The sequence below is a fragment of the Mustela lutreola genome, chromosome 1 (genome assembly GCF_030435805.1).
Source record: "Mustela lutreola isolate mMusLut2 chromosome 1, mMusLut2.pri, whole genome shotgun sequence".
Lineage (NCBI taxonomy): Eukaryota > Metazoa > Chordata > Mammalia > Carnivora > Mustelidae > Mustela > Mustela lutreola.
The window spans coordinates 147530948-147556330 of NC_081290.1; the positions used below are offsets into that span (position 1 = coordinate 147530948).

The window sequence follows — 25383 nt, forward strand, 5'->3', positions numbered from 1 at the left end:
CAGAGCACCTTTTTTTTACCTACCTACAGAAATTAATGGTAATTATGCTTTTGACAAAGGCAAAATCAACCTAGGAGGTTTTTTTCAGAAAAGAATTATTCTTTTAAGATAGGGGGAGACTAACTCAGTTAATCCTTAAAACAACCCTAAGACATTAAATATTTTACTCTTTAAGTATTTATTTAGCACTTAACTACATCCAGGCACTGTGTGTATATTACCTAAAACAGTCCTTTCAACAACTCTGGGTGGATGTCATTGTCAACCCCATTTAATAACAAGGAAACTGAAATACAGGGGGATTAAGTAGTTTGGCCAAACTTAAATTAAAATTGATACTAGTCTGGGGTGCCTGAGTGGCTCAGTGGGTTAAGCCTCTGCCTTCAGCTCAGGTCATGATCCCAGGGTCGTGGGATAGAGCCCCGTCTCGGGCTCTCTGCTCAGGGGGGAGCCTGCTTCCCCCCACTCTCTCTGCCTGACTCTCTGCCTACTTGTGATCTCTCTCTCTGTGTCAAGTAAATAAATAAAATCTTTTTTAAAAAATAGATACTGGTCTGTTTTATAGGACAACAAGCTGCCACGGGTACCCGTCTGTAATATTCCCAACACCTACCAATTACTGAGTGTTGGCATTTCCCATACAACCTCTCATTTAGTTATTCTATAAAATAGCTATTCTTACCCTGATTTAAAATACAAGGAAACAGGTGCATAAAAAAGAGAAAAAAAAATTGCCCGAATCACATGGCTAATTAGAACAGCTGAAATCTGACTACGTACATCCAAGTCAAAACCTATGCTTTTGTCCAGGTGAAGGGTTTAGTGTGGTAGAGTAACAGAGGGCAGGGAAGGATGGCGTTTTCAAGCTTAACCAAAAGGATCATGGGTTTTTTTTAAAGGCCATGAACATTTTAGTGCATTATACAGGTGCCAGTTTAGCAAGTAACAGAGGTAAACAGTATCTTGGAAATTGGTCTCTACATTATAGCCAGTGGTACAGTAACTACATAAAGAGGACAAGGGGGATTTCTAATGCTTTTTATGACTATACTTATAACATTTAAAAGTAATTCAAACTGAGAAGAAATGCAGAGCTAGGTGGAGGGCTAACCAAAGCCACCCTCTGCCTCCTTCTTCATAACGCAGCATGTATACACTTCACCACTACATACACTGGACCACAAATGACAGGTTTCTCATTCCCCGTAGTAGTAGTATATTAAAGGAATTCATGAAATTCTTTCTCTGGAAGATTCCAAAAACAGTTTTTCATCTGGTTTAATGGTTGTCCTTTCTGAAATTAGGTGAGCTGGCTAGATTCTTTTGGTTTCTCCTAGCCCTCATATAAGATGAGGACAAATCCTTTTAAAGGATTTAAAGAAAAATCCTTTGAAAAAAAAAAAAAGTTATGGGGACACCTGGGTGGCTCAGTCAGTTAAGCATCTGCCTTTGGCTCAGGTCACGATCTCACAGTCCTGGTATCAAGACCCATGTTGGGCTCCCTGCTCAGCGAGGAGCCCACATCTCCCTCTCCCTCTGCTGTTCCCCCTGCTCATACGCTCTCCCTCAAACAAATAATTAAAATTAAAAATAAAGTTATAGAACGTTTGCTAAAATAATACTCAAGTAATTTACTTCCAAATAGGAGGCTAGCAGTGAAAACTGACATACTGTGTAAAATATTCTAAAGGATTCAGAATAGTATACATTTGAAATTTCTGGGAAGAAATTTTGTGCATTGGAGAAATTTCATGGTTAGAGATAATTTTATTCAAATGTACACACTTATAACCACCATCAAACAGTATAAAATATATTCAAAGAATTAACTACAGCCGGTACTTTAAAGACAATCATAAAATAGCACAAGAGCATGATGGCAGTAATAAGACCATGACAGAAAATTCAACTTACATATAAGACTTGTACAGCTTCAGGTATTTATAACTAACATAATAATAACAGCAAGCAGCTTCAGGGTGTTTCCTATATACCACCATGGTAGCAAAATGATTCTCCTGAGTTATCTCATTTATCCTCATCAGCCCTATAAAGTTGACATGTCAGTTCCCTTTTAGCAGGGAAGAAACTGAAACAGAGGTAGGTTATTTGTCCAAACTTAAACAGCTAATGAGTGACTGATCAATGTTTAAAGTTTAAACCCACAGAGTTCAACCCCAGAACCCAACCCCTGTGCCATGCTTCCTCTGGAGAAAACTTGCTCCTCCTCATTAGGAGTAGGGCAGATGTTTAAGATGCTAATACGAAGTCAAATGACCAAGGAGGAAAAGAAGCAAAAGCCTCTGATAATATTCAAACTGAATACCCCTTAAATCATTGTGACCTCACTTGGGTCTTTTGAGGGTATACTTCAACTTTTGGGGATTAATGGGCCATATTATTTGTAGCTGATTTCCCCCAGCTCCCTTTGGGCTTTCCTATCATGGGGGGTCCACAAGTCTAGACAAGTAGACTTTAAAACTGTGTTCACATCACTATACATTCCACTTGTTTGCTTACTCATGTACATTACATGGCCATTTCAGAAATCCCTAGAATAGTCTGGACACTAAATATCAGTCGTGATTTTTAGCTCTTAAGCCCATTGTGTAGGATTCTGGTCTGAAGAACTCTTACTTACATTTTCTCTGGAAACGCAGAGAATACAGTATCAAAGAAAACATTTTAAGGCACATGAGCCTTTTCTGTTCTTTCAGTTTTCTCTGCCTGTGACTGATGAGAAGGAACCCCCCTGCCACCTACCATGCCAGGGTGTAAGAAGAGAAAGAAATGGAAATCAGTAACATGTAACAGGTACCTTATAAATACTGCCAAGGGCCTGACCTTTGCCAGCTATATCATACTTTTCAAGCACGGTTCACAAATGAGGCCAAGGGCACCACAAAAGAATTACTGAAAATATAAGCATTCAAGTGACTTTTAATATTAAAATACTTTATGAAATGATAGATAAAATCATTGCACATGATAAATTTCCTTAGTCTCTGCTTTTAAAAGTTTTCAACAACACGTCTGCTGCTAGTCCTGGGGACATGGCCCCACTGAGAACCTTTTTTTCCATAACGGGGATCTGTTCCCGGATGGTGGGATGGGTCCTGAAATGTTCTAACACGCTTTCCTGAATGAGATTCCACATCCAAACTTTCTGCTGCCTCTGCCGCTTGGCTGTCAGCTCCCCACTGGTGAGCATGAGGTCCTGGAACTCTCTCATTTTATCCCACATTTCACTGATGCCCTCTCCACTTCTGGCGGAGATACGAATTACCTATTGAAAAGGGAAGAACCAAAACTGTTTTACTTAAAATGACAGGAAACATCTTCTTAGGGTCTCTGATATTTGCCAATTAATTCTTACAGTATACAAAAATAGTTAAGTGAAAATGGAGACATTTTATCACTGTTTTGAAGTAAACTGTACCCAGAAATAGACTGAGGTCACTTCCTACGATTACTATGTGCAGAAACAAGACACTGACTTCAGGTCAAAATGTTTAGCCCACAGGCTTATTTTGACGTAGGATTGCTCAGATGGTTTTCAGACGCAACAAGGAGGAGCTGTGAGAGGGTCACGAGGATGGGAAGGGCAATGCTGGGTAGGTTGCCCCGAGGCCTGAGTGCTAAGGAACAAAACTACGGTGAGAAAACAGCCCCATTCCGATTCAGCTCAGCTAAGAGCCGAACACCCAGCACCTGCACAGGCCAGATGGCCCTATGCCCAGGGTAGACAACCTGGATGGGCGAGCTGGGGAGCGGGCGGTAAGAGAGGTCATCGCTGCTCTAACCTGAGTGATACTGGCTCACTCTTTAATAACAGAGTGACCTCCTGCACAGAAGGCCACCCACATCTATATCCGTGTACCATTTATTACAGAACGGGTCTTTGTTTTTTCTTTATTGAAAATAGCACCCAGCAAGCATAATGGGGAGGGAAGTAATCACATCAAAAGCCTCTTGTCCGCTCCTCAAACTCTGAGATAGAGAATCAAATCACTAACCGCTCCAGAATCTTCAGAAGGTTCCTTTCAGAATGGATTTGCTATCACTTCCGAATGGCTCAAGTCAAGCATTAAGCAATTTAATCTATCCCCTCATATCTGGCTTTTGACATCTTGAGGTTGAAGGATTATATTTAAAATCATGACTACCTGCTCTGGCTTTGTCATAATTTTTAAATTGTGATCTCACATCCAAGCAGAGATGGATTATGTGTGGCACGGGACTTGCATTCTTTCCTCTAATGTGCGCAGTCCACTCAGGTGGGGAGCACAGAGCAGAACACAAGCTGACCTTGGGTCTCCAGACTTCGGAGCGCTTGCGGAGTAACTTCAGGGCGCTCACGTACTCTGCCTGTATCCTTCGAGCCGGCACAATCAGGTCTCCGTCAGATTTCGTGATGGCCACCAGGTCCGCCATCTCAATTATACCTCTCTTGATACCCTGAAGAGAAAAAAAGAGCGATGTATCAAAAACATTTCATTTAAATAGAGCAAAAAATGGGCGACCAGTCAACGCTAAGATTTTGAGAGTCACACACTTCATTAACTAACTTTACCTCCACATTCTCCCAAGCCCTGAGTACCGGGAACCACACTCACTTAACTGTTGGGATTATGGAAGTCATCTGTAAGATCTCTCCCAAATTTAGAGACTAACGTGAGAAAATACATTTACAATTAGAGAAAGTACATCCTCAAGACAAAACAAGAATGAGTGGCAGGACACAAGTCCAACTGTCTCATGACGGATTCTGTCTCTCCTGAGCTAATGCTCAGGACGCAAAACCAACCATCATTAAGTGGTTACAGGGTAAAGACACCTATCACTAACATCTGCATTTCCATACACAGTCTTTGAACCTTTCCTCAAGGTTTATAATTTTTTTTCCAATTTGCATTTGAGGAAAATAACCAGATAGCTAAAGATGGCCCAGTCTTGGTACTACAAACACCCACAGCACAGTGGTCCTCTTTTGGCTGGAACTATCCATGTGCTCCATTCACTCCCCATGCCGCCGGTAGAAAAATCTAAGTTGTAGGATTAGCTCAAGGTCATAAATTTTGTTACTATAAGTTAGGAAAAAACACAGAGAATGTGCCTTTGACTCGGGCATTTTAGCTAATATGAATGATTTTCTTTTCTTTTTTTTTATTTATTTATTTAAGAGCCAGAGAGAGCACGCATGCATACTAGTAGGGGGAGGAACAGAGGGAGATGGAGAAGCAGATTCCCCGCCAAGCAGGGAGCCCCATGCGGGACTCAATCCCAGGACCCTGAGATCATGACCTGAGCTGAAAGCAGATGCTTTACCAACTGAGCCACCCAGGCGCCTCTGAATGCTACTTCTTTTGCTTCCATTACCCCAGCTTAATTTACAGAAACACAACACTGGCAATATACTTTGTGTTTTGGGAGGAAAAAAGGCAACATAATCACCTGCAATTCATCTCCTCCTGCTGGTGGCAACAGTAAAACAAACATGTCAACCATATCCGCAACGGCAAACTCGGACTGGCCCACGCCTGAGATTGTAAAATATTCATAGTGATTAGACTTTCTCAGCTACCTCGACCGCCATTCATTCACTCCTTCCCGTACACACACTCAAGCTGATCCCACTTTGAAACCCCCACCTCTGAGGAATCTATGCAATGCGCTGCCCTATGAGTACCACCTGTGACCCTTCCCACCTCTCGCCCTCGCTTATGGCCAGTAGCCTTCATGCTGGCTAAATGGCGAACCTCGAGACGCCCATTCTCTCCTCCCCCTCGCAGCTCTTTCCTGGCTTCCCTTTCACCAGTGAGTGGCTTGAACAGTGTGGTTCTAATCCTAGACCATGCCTGTCAAGACTTTAGGCTTTCTGGCTTTCCATCCTCCCAGGAGCCCTGCAAAGCCCCACCCATGGAACAGTCCAACGATCCGTGTTCTCTCTTCTGTAAGGTGCCGGAGGAATGGCTCAGGAACAGGCACCACGGCAAGGTCATGGGGTCTACTGTCCGCTGCCCACTCCGCAAAGCCCAGCAAAAGCGGAGCCACTAGGCACCCTCAGTCCGCTGCATTCCCATTTCTCGCAGTGGCTGTTACATTCACTGGGCCGTGGTCTTCCTCACAATGATGCCCATGGCACTACTTGGTGGTGAAATAAAGGCCAGAGCTCCCTCAGCATTTCCCTCTCCCCAAATGCCAACCCTGCTCACTGCCTCCTCTGCAGTCGCAGCGTAAGAAATACCCGCCAGAGATTAGCAGCTCCTTCCTCCCCACCTCCTCAGGGCCCGGCTCTGCTTTATCTTTAAGCTCTCCTCAGTCTACCGGCTCCTGTCGTTCAGCACCTCATAGGAACTGTGCTCGGGTCCTTCTCATTGAAAACTAAATGAACCAAGAAAAAAAAATAGGACAAAACCTCACACAACCTCCTCCAATTATCACCATATTTCTCACTTTCTTTATAGCTAAGTGTCTAATAAGAAAAATCAATGTATGCTCATTTGTCTTCACTTCATTACTTCACATTAATTTCAATCCACTTAAATCTGACTTGCACATCACACGCTCCACTGAAACCTCTCTTAAGAGTCTGCCCTTTGCTGGGGTGTCAGAGACTTCTAGCTGTCCATTCCATATTTATTCTTCCCCATTTCCTTACCACAGGGGTTGTTAGGAGCACTGATGTACCAGGTAGAAGCCCACAGTCATCAGACTGGGCTTCCGCCAGGGATGATTTATGCGTGAAAGCAAAAGTCACCACATGGGGTTTCCAGGAAGACTCTTTAAAGAGGGGCTAACCCAGCCAGAGGTACATCTCTTCTGCCGACCCCTTACCCCTCCTTCCTTACCCTCTACCTCATCTCTCTGCCTCCTGCTTGGAATGTGTATGTGACCGTTAGAGCTTTATCAGGTGTCTTTTAACCAAGAGCAACCCTGAGGAGGGAAACTAAGTGCTGAGACTGGAGAGCAGAGACAGAAGCTGGGGACACTGAGGGCACTGTGGGGCCACCAGGCCTACTCGGGCCTGCCTGCCTCTGGGCTTCTTCTGTTTACAAAAAAAATACACCACCTCTGCTGAATCACAGCTCTTTCGAGTCTCTGGGAGAAGCAGTCAAATGCAACTTCTAACCAATGCACTTGGTTTTTATGGCTCTCTCCTCTCTCGATTCTCCCACTACCACACGGGCAACTCTTCCTTCATCCCCCCCTACATGGTGGAGTTTCTGGTCTCCAGCCCCACCTCTCTTTACCCGCTATGCGCCTCCATACTCTATGGGCTACGTATTCTGAACAAACCGTGGTTCTGTAAATTGGCCATGCCCTCTCGCTCTCTTTATTTCACCCCAGTTCCTCCTTCAACACTGAGCTCAACTGTCACCCCCTCCCAGAAGTCTTCCCTGATCCCTCAAACCCGAATCGGGTTGTGGCACAAACATTTATCACTCAGTAACAGTAGATTGTCTCTCCATAGCCTGTGAATTTCTTGGGGTTTCCATTTCAGTATTTTCATTGTGTATAACTATGTACTAGGGATAGAAAGGTGAAAAAAAGCATGGCCCTGTATTAAAGGGGTAACCAACTATGTGTATTTTTGTAGCGAATATTATAGACGTGTGAAATGTGCTTCAACACAACAGGTGTTAAGTTAATGTATTGTTTTCAATGCTTACAGTTCTCCTTTGGCATTTACATATGTATCACAGTTCTCCAGATAGATGGCTTTTCTTTAAAGGTCAGGATTAGAGCCTGCATTTTCTTATCTCCTATAGAACCCAAGATATCTTGTATTTTATTATACCTTTGGGAAATATACGCTCAAGGAATAAAATGATACTAGTTGTCACTCATCTTTACATAGCATTCATTATAATAGTATTTTATTGTTATGAAATAGAAAATCACACTCACCTACGGTTTCAATAAGAATGATGTCATATCCCCCTCCTTCACACAACAGAATAGCTTCATTTGTGGTCCTTGTCACGCCTCCTAGAGTACCACTGGTAGGAGACGGCCTGATGTATGCATTCATATCTCTTGATAACTCAGTCATTCGGGTTTTATCACCTAAGAGTGATCCTAAAACACAGAGTTTTCTAATCATGGAACACCTATAAAGGCCAATTATCAATCAGCTAATTAATTCCCACATGATGTGCTTTAGGGCATTTCTCCCCAAATCTCAAAATTATTTCATATTACTGAGCTTTAGTGCAACACAGCATATATGATGCCAAATTAATTGTTTTAACATTTCAAGCCCCTCAAAATTTATAATGGCTTCCCACTGACAGAGGTTCACATCCAGATTCTTCAGCTTAGCACTAAAGGACCTCAGAATGCAGCCCTACCTTACCTGTCCAATTTCAGCTTCTACTAGTCCCCAAATCAATCTTCCATTTCAGCCAAGATGGTTTCTTTACTGTCATCTTAACATTGTTGCCTTTAAAGTTTTCAAATGGGGATGAGTTTTCCCCCAGAGGAAATCTGGCAATGTGTAGAGAGATTTTTACTTGTCAAAACTGGGGGTAGGATGCTATTGGCATCTGGTGGGTGGAGGCCAAGGATACCGCTAAGCAGCCTTTAGTGTCAGGAAGCTGCCCCAAACAAAGAATGTCATCAGTGCCAAGGCTGAGAAACTGTGCTTTAATAGAAGTTCCTTGCTCATGGAACCATGTCTTACATATTCTCTAATGAGAGCTTATTCACTGTAGGAATTAATTAGTTAATTTTTTAAAAAGATTTTACTTATTCATTTGAGAGAAAGAGAGAGAGCACGAGCAGGGTGTAGGGGCAGAGAGAGAAGCAGGCATCCCGCTGAGCAGGGAGCCCAAAGAGAGGCTCCATCCCAGGACCCTGGGATCATGACCTGAGCTGAAGGCAGACGCTTGACTGACTGAGCCACCCAGGCACCCCATCAATCAATTTAATGACTGTGGATTAGAACTAGTGATGTCCTAGGGCTTACTGCAGTATTTTGGCAAATACCACTACTTGCAAATTCTAGAAGACTAAATGCCCTGGGACTATTGAAATTACCTCAAACTTTTACTTTCCTTTAGCCATATAACAACATTTGAAGGTGTAGTTCTAGTCTAACCCACACTTTAATTTTCCCTCTGCCTAAGAGCTAACTTCTCTACATAAAGTTGATGCTAAGCATTGAGAAGGTCCTTAAAGATATGGTCTTTTCTCTTGTGATTCCAGTTTAGAGTTCTCACAGGTTCTAATTCTAGAGCAGACACCTACCACATATCTCAACTGCTTTACTGCACACAAAACTTTTTTCTAAAGTAATTTTCGGCATGAAATCATCTCTGTATAAGTCACCAATCTGCCAAAGCTGTACTTTAACTTATTATCCTATAGATCCTAACACACTGAATTAAAGATTATGAAATTACTCTCCCATCTAACTGTCTTAGCCAGTGAGTCAAAAACTGTCAGTTGCAGACCCTTAGACAGGTCTCCAAGCTGCACCGACTAGAGACCAAAAAAGTAATGCTTTTCAACTTTAGCATCATGCTGTTTTGCAAATGTAACTACTGCAGCAAAAATAAAGTAGAAATGGAAACTTACAGTGCCCTGTTAATCCTCAAGTATTTTCTCTTTCAAAGTCTATATATTTTTTTCACCTGAGAAAGGGAAGTTTAAGAATTAAAACCACATGGCCATGCAACTTTAATTAGGCTCTCTTGTCACCAAATCTGCTACTACTATCTCAAGCTATTATTTTCTTTTGCTATTTCAAGTATTCTAGAATACAGTGAAGGTGAGAGGAAAAAAAGCCTTCTCACCTGTATGAAAATGAGAGCCACTATAAAAAAATTATTTGCTCAAGTTCTTAGACTGTAAATAAGAAAATACATTCGCATGGCTTTAATCTTGAACCCTGTGAGTATAATTTTATTTTATGGTTAACATTTATTATTGTGAATCAAAAACTGTACATGTTTTCAGCTAAAGTTCTCAATGAGTGGTAACAGGAATTGCTGTCCACCTCTCAACTGACCTAAAGCTCTTTAAATAGGATTATATCATCTCTATTTTTTTAGCATGAAACCCACAGTATGCAAACCAAACACTTCCACAAAGTGCCCTGTACTTTCCCCCTTACAACACACACTACATTGTAATGGCCGGTGTTTACATGTCTGTTTCCATCATTAGATATACAGCATAAGACTAAGAGGACTGTGTCTCAGTCACCATTACACGACCTGGTGCCTTCCTTGTATGATGCCTCCCCTATGGCAGATATGCAAATGCTTGTTAAATGAATAACTGTAATGTGAGAGGGATAAGGAAAGAAAAAACTTTCCTGGGGCGCCTGGGTGTCTCAGTTGTTAAGCATCTGCCTTCAGCTCTGGTCATGATCCCAGGGTCCTGGGTTCAAGCCCCACATCAGGCTCCCTGCTCAACAGGAAGCTGGCTTCTCCCTCTCCCACTCCCCCTGCTTGTGTTCCCTCTCTCACTGTGTCTCTCTCTGTCAAATAAAAATAAAATAAAATCTTTAAAAAAAAAAAAAAAAAAAGGAAAGGAAAAACTTTCCTGAGTATTTACATGGTATGCTTTATGTTTTCCTTAAATGATCCTTTGGGAAAATGAAGTTTATTCATTTTCTCTCTCATGAGCTGCCAATTAAACTCGAGTGACTGTGTGCCCTCAAACCAGTAAGCAGTTGCTGAGCCCGAGATGTACATACTATGCTAAGTGCTGTGGGGGGAACAAAGGTGTATTACACAGTCTCCCTAAGGGCTTTCTGTTTCACTGAACATATAACATGAACAGGTGACAAGTTATAAAGAGCAATAATATTTTAAGATTAAGAAATGTTACAACAATACAGGAAAAAAGTGAATGAGGGGATGGACCCATTTTCTGAACTGCATAGGGGGTGATGGAGCAGGGGTGGTGGCGGGAACAGGAGGGAAGAGAGCCTAGTGTCAGCTATGATAGACAAAGAGCTGAAATTTGCTTTTGGTTATCTTCAACTTCTGGCACCCATTTTCCTAGTTCTCTAAGTACCCAGCCCCTCCTGGACTCCCCACAAACTAAGAAGCCCAAGGCCCCAAGCTACCTCCATCTCCACCTCGCCCCCCCCAAAACTCCTTTCAATGAGATCAAACTCCGCAAGAGGTTAGAAGTTACTGGACTGTGCAAATTCCCATTAAATTATAAGAGAGCCCTAGGAGACCTGCTCTGCAATTTAAAAAAAAAAAAAAATCACCAATACTCACCACCACTAGTACAAGAAGAAGGGTCCACAGCTAGCACAGATAATTTGTGCCCTCTCTCAGTAAGCATTTTTCCAAAATACTCTATAAAGGTTGATTTTCCAGCACCAGGGGGCCCAGACAATCCTGTAGTAGAGAAAGACCTTCTAATTTAATGAAAGAAATAAGATCAGCACAATGTTAAGTTCTATTCAAATATCAGATTACCTTGTATTTCTCCTAATGTATTAAAACCATCATTAATGTATTTTAACATTTCCTAAAGTAAGTGAAAAACCATTTATCTAGCTCCTGAGCAACAGGGATATAGGAAGAAAACAACTCTGAGTTCCGTATGTTCTCCAAATTTACTTTGTAAAAGGACAAAATAGGATCGGCCCTTTTACTATAAAACAGATCTTTCTGGACAGACATCACTGCTTCTGTTGTTAATGTGCTGAATTTCCCCAACACCTGCCCGCCGCATCATGAGCAGTAATTATTCCACCTACCCCAAAGCTGGACACTTGATCTTCCCATTGGAAGAACAACTCAGTACTTTGGAAATTCCCAGTAATTGAGAAAATAATTTCCCACTTATGAAAGATAATTTTTTGCACCTTACCCATAACTCAAAATATATGATTTAAACTGAATCCTGAAGAAATTAGTTTGTCTTAAGAAAGGGAGGAAATTCCCCGCTTGGCGAGTTCGCAGAGCATGGCAGATAAGAACACACACTCTGGAGCCAGGTGACTGGTTCTGGTTCTAGCTCTGCCTCTTAAGAGCTGTGTGATCCTGGAGAAGTTACCTAGCCATTCTGTACCTGAGTATACTCTGCAATCAAATGCATACGATAGCACGTATCTCTTTAGGTTGTTGTAAGAACTAGATGAGTTGCTATTTGTGATGTTTAGAACAGAACATGGTATAAAGTATATAAAAGTTAAGAATTTAACTGTAACTGCATTCAAAAGTATGTGTAGATCATACGGCATGCCCAACCTTACTGTAATTTTCAGGGAAGGTCTCTTCTCTGTCTTAAACATCTGTATGGGTGCTGAGCAAACACCTGTGATAGAAGATGATGGTGATAGAAGAGCTACAATAAAGACAAAGGTTCATCTGGCTTCATAAGACCAAAATGAAAGAACCAGAACAGCAATGAAAATTTGTGAGTTACTAGCTTCGTGTGAGTTGCTGGTTAACTCCATATATTTCTGGGATGTTTTCTCTTCAAACATCCATTAGGTATAATAAGTAAACACTTTGTCATAACTGGAATTTCTCTTTGGGAGTCTGCTGTTTTGTCTGTCACATAAAGATTATTCACAGTCAATGTACTACTCTCAAAATGAGAGTTCCTTCAATGAGGGCAGAAGAATGGGATGTGTGAATAATGCAGACTCCCAATATCAGTTGGTGAACTCTTTTTGAAATAATCTTCAAAGATGCATATCCTGTTACCATAAAATTAGAAGGTTTTAATCCCATATCATTAAACTGAGATATAAGTCTAATACAATGCCAGTCAATTTTTAAGTGTATTTGCCCAATCCTCACAAAATTTCTGCACTTTGTCCACCATTTCCAGGTCTTTTTAGTGGGAAAGTTGATTGGATCACCTACTCTGCCATCATGGAAACTCTCAATCCACTAAAACGTATCTAAATTGTTTAAAAATGCACAATTAAAAAAAATAAAGCCAGCTTATTTGCGATTACAGAACCTAGTCATCTGTTCAAGAAATCAAGTGAATTTCTAATATTTTTAGACAGCAAATGAATAGGGTTTCTCCTTTAAAACACATTTTGGTATTGAGATGGCTATGCAACTCCCAGAAACTCTAACAGAAAGTACCTGGAAGAAGGGAGACTTGCCCTAGAAAGACTAATGAAACACCTAAGAAGCAGAATTTTGAAATGTGATAAGGATAATTATAGTTGATATAAATACAGAAACAAGGCGTTCACTTCGGACTATCAAGCTGAGTAAACCACTTAACGATTCTTCATATGCATAGTCTATTCTGGGAGCCACAGGTTCTTGCCAAAGCAGAAATATTATTCTCTTAAAATACAGAGCCTTGGCTCAAATGACCATGACATCCCCCCACCAACTTAACAAGAACAATATTTGCAAAAAAGAAAAGAAAAAGAGAGAAAGCGGGGAGTGGGGGGGATTAAAATCCAGCCCAAATTTGGGGGGAAAAAAAAAAGAATTCCCATTAGATTGCAAACTATTCAGACTTATTTTAAAATATAGAAAACTCAGAAAAATATTTACTTAAGAGACTAAAAAAAAAAAAGACTGACCCACTCGAAATGCTAGTGGTTTTCCCTTATTTATTTGTTCTTGTTCCCTGTGGTAGACTAATACTTTCTGAAGAAGCACCTGGGCTAACTCTTTTTTCCTCTTGTGGGTTGATTCTATGAGAGTTATGGCCTCTGCTAAGCAGGCTCTGTGCCCTTGGATTAAACCGGTATAAAGTTTATCCACAAATCTTTGTTCTTTATCAGAAAATTCTTCTGTTTGTTCCTTTAAGGTTGTTTGTACACATAATTTTCTCTTTAAACCATTTGACAGCAGCATCCATTTTGTACAATGGAGTCCAAGAGAATTAAACGGCCGAGCACAAGGGACTCCTGATCCGAGATGAGTACTTGAGTGAAAGATGAAGCAGTAACGACGGAAAGGTGTTCTTAAAAGGCCTTTTAGGAAACTCCGGTGAGAATGTTGCAGTAGCATGGGAATATTCATTCTGTTTGTAACGGCAGAAAACACTGGATTGTTTTTTTGGCTCAATGTGATTTGTGACTCCCTAGAAGAAAGAAAAACATATTTTTGCCAATTCAATATACAATTAAGATACTGAAGTTAGTAAAACTGCAAGCTTAGTGTTTTCCCTATATTCTAAAACACACATAATCAGGTTACTTGGCAGTACAAATGGGTGAAAGTTTCTTACCAAACCTAAGAGAGATGATCACCCCCTTGCCTACAGTTAATATTCAGAGTAGCCCAAATGATGGATTATTGCTCTACTGTAAAAAAGAATGTACATTAAAATTTTCTTCTAAACAAAAAATAAATATACAAAGCTCCTGTGAGGGTAGAAATTTTATGTCATGCTTATTTTCTTCTGTCTACAGACTTTACAATTTCCTCAGATCAAATGGACCTGATTTTGAGGCTCATTCAAAAGGTTAAAAAAAAAAAATTCCTCTCATGCTAGCCTTTTTATTCTTTCTCTACCCAAAAAAAAAAAAAAAAAAAATGTGATTAATAGCATAGGCACTTGAGGCGTAAGCTTGGATAAATGTAAGCGTTCAGTGGGCTCACCCTGGAACATAGATATATGCAAAGAATGTGCTATAAGCCCACCATTACCACCACCACGACCACCACCATCACCCTGGGCCTTCATGTGAAATGAACTATGAGGTTTGTATGGTAACTAGGTCACTGTCTTTCCAAGTAGGACCCAAACCACCTGGTACCTACTAAAATGCATATTCCCAGGCCCATACATCAGCATCTCCATGGGTCAGAAAGTGCACTGAAGTCTGAATCACTATGGGATTAGATGAGGATGCTTTACTTAGATTTACTGATACTCTCCACCTCAAACTGTATTCAACACTGAAAGCTGACACAGTCATGGAGAGTTAGAAAAGTACGGAGGGTACGAGCCACGGCCACAGTGAGTCTCTGCCATGTCGGCTATCATGCTGTTGACCACTCTGGGCCTCAGCACCCTCTTGAGTTAAGAGAACAGGACCGCTGTGAGAATGAGTTCAGTTAAAGAGCCTGAAGGCTCATGTAAAGAGCCTCCTGTAAAAAGCCTGGACCAGTGCCTAGCATAGAGTAAGAGCTCAATAAACATTAGCTTTTATTATGATACCAATTTGTAAAACATTAGTAAAAATTAGGTCATACACCTAGCTTCCAGTGGCAAACTAAAATTTACATGAAAATGATACATATGGCCTACCAGATTTGGGTTTATGATTATTTGAAAATTTGGGTTTTCAATTATCTCATGGCTGAATGAAATAAACTACTTTATTACTCCAAAGTTCCTCTCTAAGTTATATTTCAAGGCCAATCAGCATGAAATTAATTTTACTAAATAACATTCTCAAAGGAAAAAGAAGACATATTTTAAGTTTTTTTTATTGTTAAAACTATAACTGCTCATCATTTTTCTATGGGGGGGGGGGACAAGAGAGCATTATGACTTCTTTTTTGACAAAATTAGTCTAATTCTAAAAGGACAGTTTGTGGAAAACTGTATAAAATGGCTCTAAAAAAAAGAAAACAATTTAAAACATCCACTAGCACCCTTCACACAAAGGCATTTAAAACAATACAGTTAAGAGAGGATCTATTTTGGAAGTTCTCTTTAAGCACACTCCTCAACAATATCATTGCCATCACAACAGCTTGGAAGCTCATGGGAAAGAACTGTATTTTTACTTAGCCACTATTTTCTCAGCATGTACTGCTTTTCAGGTCCCATTCTAGGTTTAAGAATCATAGTGATGACAGTGTTACTGTTGGTGATGACAATGACATTTACTATGTTCCAGTCATTCTACTGCGACCTTCTATATTAGTTTCCTAGGGCTGCTGTGACAAATTACCACAAACTGGGTGGCTTAAAAAAAAAATTATTCTCACTGTTCTGGAGGCTGGAAGTCAGAAATCCAAGTGTTAGCAGGCCTGCACCCCTCTGAGGACTCTCCCTGTCCCTCCTAGCACCTGGTAGCTCCAGGTGTTCCTTGGCTCACAGCTGCACCACATGGCCTTCTCTTCTCTTTGTGTCTCTCCTCTGTGTGGAGATCTGTAACTCAGTAGATCTGCTCAGATAATCCAACATGATTTCATCTCAAGATCTTTAATTTCGGGACATCTGGGTAGCCCAGTTGGTCAAGTATCTGACTCTTGGTTTCGGCTCAGGTCATGATATCAGGGTGATGAGACTGAGCCCCGAGTTGGGCTCCATGCTGGATGTGAAGCCTGCTTAAGATCCTCCCTTTTCTTCTGTTCCCCGCCCCTCGTCAACCTGCTTACACACACGGTGTCTCTTAAAAACAAAATCCTTAACTTAATGGCAACTGTCATCTGTAAAAACCCCTTTGTCCAAATCAAAGTCACATTCACAAGTTCCAGGGATTAGGACATGGGTATATCTTTTTGAAGGCCACCATTGAATCCACTATACCTTCTTAGGAGGACTGTCACATTATATTACTCTAAATGACATAATCCCAGCACTTCAAAAGCCCACAGAATAATAAACACCATGTCCAAAAAAACCCACAAAGTGCTGTGGGAACAGACAAAATTATAGAAGCTAACTCTCCCTAGGGAGTAGAAGGTTCAAGTCATGGAGGGGTCAATGTCAAGGCTGGGTCTGAAAGGATTAAAAAAAAAAAAAAACACAACAAAAACAAACAAACAAAAAAACTAGAGGAGGCGGCCTTCCAGACTGAGGACTTAAATGTACAGTCACAGCTGGAACCTGGTCTCTTCCCTGCCTTATCAAGAGAAAATTGAGCAGTTCAGTGAGACAGAAGCCTGGTGTATATACGGAACTAGTGATAGGAAATGAAGCTAGACCAGGATGTAAACGGAGGCTCCTTACTGACAGTGGAGAAATGACAGAGATCTTTACAGAGATTAGTGACATAATCAACTTGGGTTTTTAGGGAGATAACACCAGGAGCAGTGGTGAGAAGCCAAGAGGAATCCAACCCAGATAACCTAACACCCAGTTCAGGACACCCTAGCAAAGACTCAAAAGAGATGAGGAGGACCTGAACTTAGGCAGGGCATTAAGGGAAAGAGAAGTCAGATTCAAGACCCTGTTGTCCACTTTAGAATCTTCAAAGCTCACAATGGAGGCTGGCACATTGTAATTGCTGAAAAACAAACAAAAAAGGCTGCTGACTAGAATCTATTTCATTTCTCACCAGCCTGTTACTCAAGAGCTTATAAAACATTTCCAAATACTTCTCACTTTACTCTCCCAGAAAATTTTATGACAATTATTATTATTATTATTCCTCATGTAACAAGAGTGAGTTAGGTGACTAATGTCATAGCCAATGAGAGGGCCAGGACTCAAACCCAGGTCTTTTGATTCTATGGCACTTTTTCTTAATAAGTTATTTCAGGATCAAGGAGGAGTCCTTTTGCTAAAAGGTAAAGAGATGTTAGTAACTCTGTCCCTCCCAAAGCATCTTTTAAAAAGTGTGCAGTGAGGGCGCACACTCCTGCTCAGGAGGTTAATTGTCTGACTCTTGGTTTTGGCTCAGGTCATGATTTCATGGGTCATGAGATCAAGCTCAGTGGGGAGTTTGCTTCAGATGCTCTCCCTCTGCCCCTCCCCCAACTCTCTAAAATAAATAAATAACATTTTAAAATTAAAAAAAGGAAAAAAAGTGTGCAGTGAGAGTGATGGCATTAGAACAAGCCAAAGAACAGAGAAAAAGGAAATGATGATGAGGAGACAGAAAATTCTTACTACCAAACCTAGTTCTCAGGGAGAGGAGACATTTCTCGCATAGGAAAAATGCTATTTATGTTGTCTAAGAAAAAAATATAACTATCTAAAATATTCCCTTTAATTAACAAATTTTACCATGACTACCTCTCATTACCCAACAAAGCTCTGATCAAAAAGAACAAAGTAATATGTTGAGAGAGAAACAAGATTATAAAGCATTAATTCAACAAATATGTGACCATTTACTATGTGCCATGCAATAGTCTCGCAAGGCGGATACAACAATGATCAAAACAGAACAAAGTTCTTGACCTCATAAAGCCAACATTCTAGTAAGGGAAGACAGATTATAGATGTATATATAAGACAGCCAGTGTGGCTAGATGTGAATAAGGAAGAAGGAAAGTTTAAGGCCAAAGAGGGGGTCATATATACAGCTATAGGTATGACTGGCGAACTCTGTGAATGAGAATGGAAGCAGTAGGACAAAGGAGAACCTGATTGACTTCTGTTCTAAAGGGATCTGATGGGGATGCAAGAACAGAAATGGGGAGACCGGCTAAGATTACTTGCAATTACATGCAATAATGCACATGAGAACTGAGGAGGACATGGACCACGTAGGGATGGTGTTAAATCAGATTCTTGGTGAACTCTAAAGGACCTGCTAATAAATGAGATGTGGGATGGAAGAGAAAGAGAGCAGTCAAGAATTCAGCACAGGTTTTACCCTGAGCCACAGCAAAGATGGAGCTTCCCTTTAATGAGCTTGGAAAGACTTCACAGAAGGTCAGGTTTCAGGTAAGATCAGGCACGTTTAGTTTCTGATACATTAAGTTTGAGATGCCTACCAAACATCCAGGTGGGATCCTGAGTGGGGAGAGGCATTACTAGCATAAGGAAGAGGTCAGAGCTTACATGTAAATTTGAGAATCATTCAGTATTTAGGTGTTAATTAAATCCATGAGAACAAATGAGATTAGAAGAGTGGCTGAAGACAGAGGTGTTATACCATTTCTCATAAAGTTTTACACATATACACACACAGAAATACATGTCAAAATGTTAATTTCATCTATAGGTAAGTGGTATTACAGTGCTTACATTTTTTTTGGCTAATCATATTTTTCTGTTGTAAGCAGAATAATGCCCCCCTCCCCAAGGATGTCCAAGTTTTAATGCCTGGAACCTGTGAATATGTTATGTTAAATGGCAAAGGGGAATTAAAGTTGCAAAAATGCAATTAAATTTTCTAATGAGCTGACCTAACAATAAAACAATTATCCTGGATTATCCAGGTGGACCCAAAATAACACCAAAGTCCTTTAAAGAAAGAGGAAGGTGGAAGACCAAATGATATCAATGTGAGGAAGATTCAGCCCACCGTTGCTGAACCTCTAGGATAGAACAAAGGGCTACCAATGCCTTGATTTTAGCCCAGTAAAACCAATATCAGACTTCTCATCTACAGAGCTGTAAGATGATAAATTTGTATTTTTTTAAGCCATTAAGTTTGTGGTTATTTGTTGTAGCAGCAAAAGAAAACTAATACAGTTGCTGTGATTAAAAATAAAACTTTTTAAAAGATAAAACATGGAATTTGTATATTTTCAATAAGAAATGTCTAATAACTGCTTATGATTTAATTTTTACCTCTGACTGCACCTATAACCTATAACTTGCTTCCTTCTGCATTGAGATTTCTTCATAATGTGAGAATCAAAGTTGATGAGTCCTTGAACAGTTACTATGACCGTCAGCATGCATTACATTCAATGTATATTTGTATGTCAGTTTCTAAATTAAACATAAAACTAGCACAGACACTTAAAAACCTAGTCAAAAGAATTATGTACAAAGTGAAAAAAGTGATAATCATGTTTTAGCCATGCTTCTATGCACAGACATTCTATCAGAATCACCACTTTAAGATACAAAGTTCAATAGTACTCTGAAATGATGTGATACACGAGGGCAAGTAACCATTTTGAGCACAGTAGCTTAAAAAAAAAAAGAGTCTAGGGACACATGGGTGGCTCACTGGGATTAAGCGTCTACCTTCACCCCAGGTCATGATCCCAGCGTCCTGGGATCAAGTCCCACATTGGGCTCCCTGCTCAGTAGGGAGTCTGCTTGTCCCTCTCCCTGCCACTATGCCTACTTGTACATGCTTTCTCTGTCAAATTAAATAAAATCCTTAAAAAAAATAAATAAAAGTCTATATGCTCTAACAAAAATTAGGCATCTAGAATGCTTATCTTCCACTTTTTTGCCTGACAAAGTCCTACTCAGTTCAAATATCCCCTCTTCGAGGACACACCTTCCCCCACCTCTCTCAGGCAGTCAGTTGTTCCATCTGCAAAGCTCCACAGCTTTTTATTCATCTTGTTTTCTAATTTATCTATTTACAGATCTCTCCCCACCAATTCTCATCCCTCAGCCTAGCTTATGATCCTCCCAGAGAAGAGACAATGTCTGATACTTAGTTTCCTCAGAATCCAGTAGTGTTAGGCACATCGTAACCTGTTCAATTTTTTTAAGGTTCATGAGTGGATTCTCTATTTACGTCGACCTAATATACTAGAAAGGAAAGTTGGAGTAACATCCTTATCCTGTGTGATCTGACAATCTTTACTAAAAACATTCTATCTTCTAAGTTCCCTGTTTGGAATCAAGGCACCTTTGACATCTAATGTTCCCAAACAGAAAACAGAAAAATAAGTTTGCAAGGAATCAAAACCCAGTAACAAGAGCTTTACAAGATGAAAATATGTCCACTTATAATAATGTGGACATATATAATATATATATATCTATTATATAATATAGTATGCAATAATGCAAGCAAACAATATTCCCTAAATAAATATAATAATGCAAGCAAACAATATTCCCTAAATAAATGAGGTAAATAAAAGTCATCTAGTAAATAGCACAGAGGTTGTTCTAACATTTAGAGTAGTTATTTTTTGCAAAAATTTAATCAAAGTCTTCCACAGAAAATCCATGCCAACTACCTGACAAGCTTCTGGTTTATACTGCAGGGTTTATCACAATTTGGGATTGTGAAGTTCTCTGTCCTTTGATGCCAATACAAATCTTTAAAAACCTTTAAGTGAAAAAGAGCCAGGAAAAGGATGATATCATTTTCCCCCATTCTTTGCCAAAATCAAAAACTATCCAGATGTACATAATTCAACGTTTTTACACCTTCAAATCTTTCCACGGGGGCTGATTTTCTTGTTGTCCCCAAACCTTCTGGACCATGTGAATGGCTGAACAGCAGCTGCTACCTTTCATTGACCATTTATTATGAGTGAGACATTTCTGCATACACTTCTTTAGCTAAGCCTCACAACAGTACACAAGATTCTATTCTATTTTACAGATGAGGCTCAGTAAAGATATATTGATTGACCAAGGCCTCATGACTAGTGGCAGAACTTGGGGAAAACTACGGATTTTAATAATCCAGATGTACGTGAAGAAAGGTGGTGTCATGTCTCACCAAGGGAATACCAAATAACCCTCTATATTTAAAAATGGAATGATTATGGCAAGCCATTTATCTTCATCTTGTTTTTTTTTTCTTTTTTCCTTCAGGCAAAATGAGATATTGGTTTATGTTTTCTGTGCAAACCTTATTAGGACATCCCAATAAAGTATAAGGTGACAGAACAAACCAAATTTCTACAATTTTTAAATGTTTTTCACTCCACAGAGAATAATCCATACCTGATAATTAAGTGCATAACATGAATTCATCAATTTAACCCCAACCAGATTTTAAAGAAGTCCATAATTTCTTTTAAACCATGTAACCCATCCTTGTATGAACAACTCTCTACCCTTTTAACATGTCACTGGCAGAACAGACTAAGTCTACTAGAGTGGCAAAATCATGGAGGTAGAGACTTCCCATCTGCTTGTGTAACTAACCATCTATTCCTGCTTTCTTATGGAAAAAAGTTTTAAAACTTAGCCAATAATCAAATCAAACTGTTTCAAAGAATTTTTATGATTCCCGAGAATCATGGAGGTCTCATCCTACAATTTTGAGTACTACCAAAACACAAGAGAAATCTCACAGCATTTACAACATTAAGATCCCTCAAAGCACTGCCATTCTTAATAAACCAGAATGTTAATTTATTAATACACAATGAAAAATGTCGAGTGGGCAAAAATACTAAAGTGAGTAGGTAAGTGAACCCCCCTCTCAGGCAAAAAGGTTTATATGGACAGCAGCATTTTAAGATTCACATTTGTTTTCCTCCAGTCTCTTTTTATTTATTATTTATTTATTTTTTTTAGAGAGAGCAAGCGCCCAAGTTGTGGGGGTGAGCAGTGCAGAGGAAGAGGGAGAGAATCTTAAACAGGCCCTATGCCCAGCATGGTGCCTGAAGTGGGACTCTCTCTCACCACCCTGAGATCATGACCTGAGTTGACATCAAAAGTTGGGAGGCTTAACCCACTGAGACACCCAGGTGCCCCTCCAATATCACCTTTATATCCATCCCCTCTTCCCCACCTTCCTTCCCACATTTCTCTACTATAACGGCTTTCAAGCTTTGATCAATGTCCATAGGAAGAAATGCATTTCCATTAGTTAACACATAAGAATATAACTGAAACAAAAGTTTAACAAAATATTTCTTACTGCTAGTACATGTGATACACTCTAATACATGGGATATACTCTAATTTATCTTTTCTATTTTGTTTTTTTTTTAATGCAAATTGTAAGCTACCACAGGAAAAACGTTAGGTTTGAAAAATGCTGATCATAGATACCTCTATGACCATTATTAACTCATCTTCCATAGTACCACTTATCATAAAATGCATATCTATTTTACTCATCTGCTTAAAATACATAAAAATTTCCCTCTGCTTTAATCTATAAAATACATATATAAATTAATCAATTAAATAATTTTTATTTAATTAAGCCATTCATGTACTCAGCAACTATTTACTGAGAACGTACTGTATGCTAGGTACTGTGCTATACTTTGGTATATAAGTCCAACATAGGTCCTAATATTGTCAAGTCTACAATCCAGCTAAGACAGTTATTACGAAAATATTACACACTCTTTAGGAGTGCTCTTATCCAGCTCTCCAACTTAATTCATTCCCCCCTTCACTTTTGCCACCCTGCTGTTACTGTTCTGATTTGCACACAAGTCCCAGAAAAACCACACACCCTGGCCATTGTACACGATGTTCCTTCAGTTTAAAATGCCCTTCCTTAATCATCTCACAAATTCCTCTTCAGCCTTCAAGAATCAACTCAAGTGTCTCCTCTAGAAACAATTCTCTACTCCCCCTTTCCATGCCCTTTCTGTTGTCACTACCTCTCTTGTCACGTACAGGTCACATCCCTCTATTACAATGCTGGTCACATTGTTTTGATTTGTTAGTCTTGCCTAGACTGTGAGTTATCTTTGTACCCACAGCATAGTTCATTGCTCACAGAATAAATTAACATATACTATAATTATGTATGGATCAATAACTCCATTATGCTGATTACTCAATTGATGTTTGAAAACATACATTTTTCCATATTTTTACAGTAAATATATATTTATTTTAAGGATTTTCTCTTTAAAGTCTTATTTCAATATATGGATATTTCCCTTCATTAAAAATTTGCTCAGCAGCAGCCAGTCTGACTTGGGATATTTGTCTTGAAATTGATCCAATGAATATTCTCAATTTCAATAACTACTCTGGTAAGAGAAAGCATATAGGATTTCCAAAATCAATACATTAGGTCAGTGTCTACAGCACAGCACACAGTTCATACAGGCAATGCAGTGTTACACCATGTGTTTCCATTTCTCAATGCTTTTTTGATTTGAAGATAAACTGTCAGATGCCATTAATTTGTTTACCATCTCCCACCAAACCCCATAGAGGGTTTTACATTGTCCTTTTCCAATAATCTCAGGAAATTTTGGTAGAGCAGAATGACTTTTTAAAGAGAATCTTTTTTTTTTTTAAAGATTTTTTAAAATTTATATATTTGACAGAGATCACAAGTAGGCAGAGAGGCAGGTAGAGAGAGAGGAGAAAGCAAGCTCCCTGCTGAGCAGAGAGTTGAATGGGGGGGGGGGGTCCCAGGACCCTGGGATCATGACCTGAGCAGAAGGCAGAGGCTTAACCCACTGAGCCACCCAGGTGGCTTTTTAAACAAGCAACCTTTAAATAAGTCATAGCTATATTAGAGTAACACCGAATACATACTGAACTCATGCAGGGAATATTCTAAGGTTCTCTATCCATGTTAACTTTTATCACTTTTTCAGTTAAGACGCAGACTTCCCAATTTTTACTTCTAGGTTTCTAAATCTGCGTGGGAAATCTCTATTTTTCTCAAGTTCGTCACCGTTAAACATTTTCATTCATTCCCATTTTTACCACTGAAGTTCAAATCCAAACTGGTCTTAGGGAGCCCTATTAGAGCTTAGAGATTCAGAGATCCCTACATCTGAGGGACCCGCATGCCCACAGGGCAACAGGCAGTCAACGGGGCAAATGTTTCAAGCACTCACTAGCCCTTTCCATGCCAAATACAGACTTTCTTTAGACATCACCAAACATCTCAAGTTGAGATCTACATTTCTTATTATATAATGTTTCATGTCTGTTTTGCCTCTAATAGAATACAGCTCTTAAAATAAGAGTTGTTCCCTTTTTAAAATTCTAATTACTTTGAACACAAAGCGATATTAAATGTTTACCAATAAAAGAGTATTTTGAACACTGCAGATGACCCCCAAAGGATTAAGAATCTGCACAGGCCTTTGGGAAACTTCTACCGACTTAGAAAAGCTATAATAATCTGTTTTCCGGAGTATTATTTACCGGGGCACAGCTCTTAAGAAAGGTCGTAAAATAAGAAAATTTATGCTATTTTGGCTTCAGTGGTCTTTCATTTGCTAATGAGAAATATAAATTATTTGAATGCAGCTCATCTGCCGGAAAGGACTTAGCCCTCTAGAGTAGTTGACAAAGCCTAGATGCGCCTTGTGACTTTCAGTTTGAACCCTAATTTTATACCCTGGATTTTATTCCACAGAAGAGCTGTTTTAATTTCAGTCTTGGGGAGTAGCTACACTGGACGGACAATCCTGCCTTTCCGGATCCATTCTCTGGTTAACCATTCCAGGTCTGGCAGCGGCAAGGGACCAGCAACCTTACCAAAACCTCCTTACTGTGGCACACGGTAAGCTCTTAGCCCTGCCTAAAATGATGCAAAACTTCTAACACGGCTTACAGAGCCTTTGCTTTTTGAAGGGAAAAAAAAACAACAAAACTTCCCTCTGAACCCATTCTGCCCAGCCTGCCTGTCAGCACAGAACCCGCATTCCCAGCATCACTCAATTCAGTAATATTCTCCTTTCCTTCCCCCACCCCAAATCCTCCAGGGGGCGCCCCCGACACCCGGGTGGGCCCCAAGGGCAGCCCGAGGTGGGAGCCCAGCGCCGACTCCGGACGCCGCGCGCAACCCCCGCCCCACACTCACCCGCCCGAGGCCACGGAAGTGCGGTCCCGCCCCGCCCCTTCCGCCGGACAGGGTTCGCCCCGCCCCGCCCCGCGCTGGCCGCGGCGCGCAGGCGCAGGGCCCACTGCCGGACG

The 25383-nt window shown here is 40.1% G+C and overlaps 1 protein-coding gene across 3 annotated transcripts; it reads right to left on the reverse strand.

Moving 5' to 3' along the window:
* Positions 1-1747: 1747 nt before the first annotated feature.
* On the reverse strand, positions 1748-25344 carry MMAA (metabolism of cobalamin associated A). 3 transcript variants are annotated; one of them, XM_059176127.1, is made up of 7 exons: positions 25271-25344; positions 13535-14040; positions 11244-11366; positions 7912-8082; positions 5455-5540; positions 4309-4458; positions 1748-3286 (listed from the first exon to the last, which is right to left on the reverse strand). In XM_059176127.1, the coding sequence occupies exons 2-7, from the start codon at positions 13977-13979 to the stop codon at positions 2999-3001; spliced, it is 1263 nt and encodes a 420-aa protein (XP_059032110.1). In that variant the 5' UTR covers positions 13980-14040; positions 25271-25344; the 3' UTR covers positions 1748-2998. The 3 variants fall into 3 exon arrangements, with proteins under 3 accessions (XP_059032110.1, XP_059032111.1, XP_059032112.1); XM_059176128.1 differs by lacking the exon at positions 25271-25344 and adding an exon at positions 15903-15923; XM_059176129.1 differs by lacking the exon at positions 25271-25344 and having other exon boundaries at positions 13614-13746.
* Between the last annotated feature and the right edge of the window lie 39 nt (positions 25345-25383).

What these genes read in the sequence shown, in the direction of transcription:
- MMAA (XM_059176127.1), bottom strand. Translation starts at nt 13,979, where the DNA reads ATGAATATTCCCATGCTACTGCAACATTCTCACCGGAGTTTCCTAAAA. An exon ending in TTCTTCTTGTACTAGTGGTG is followed by an intron (nt 8,083 to 11,243) that starts GTGAGTATTGGT and finishes TCTGTGTTTTAG; the next exon opens with GATCACTCTTAGGTGATAAA. An exon ending in CAGGAGGAGATGAATTGCAG is followed by an intron (nt 4,459 to 5,454) that starts GTGATTATGTTG and finishes TTTTCTCTTCAG; the next exon opens with GGTATCAAGAGAGGTATAAT.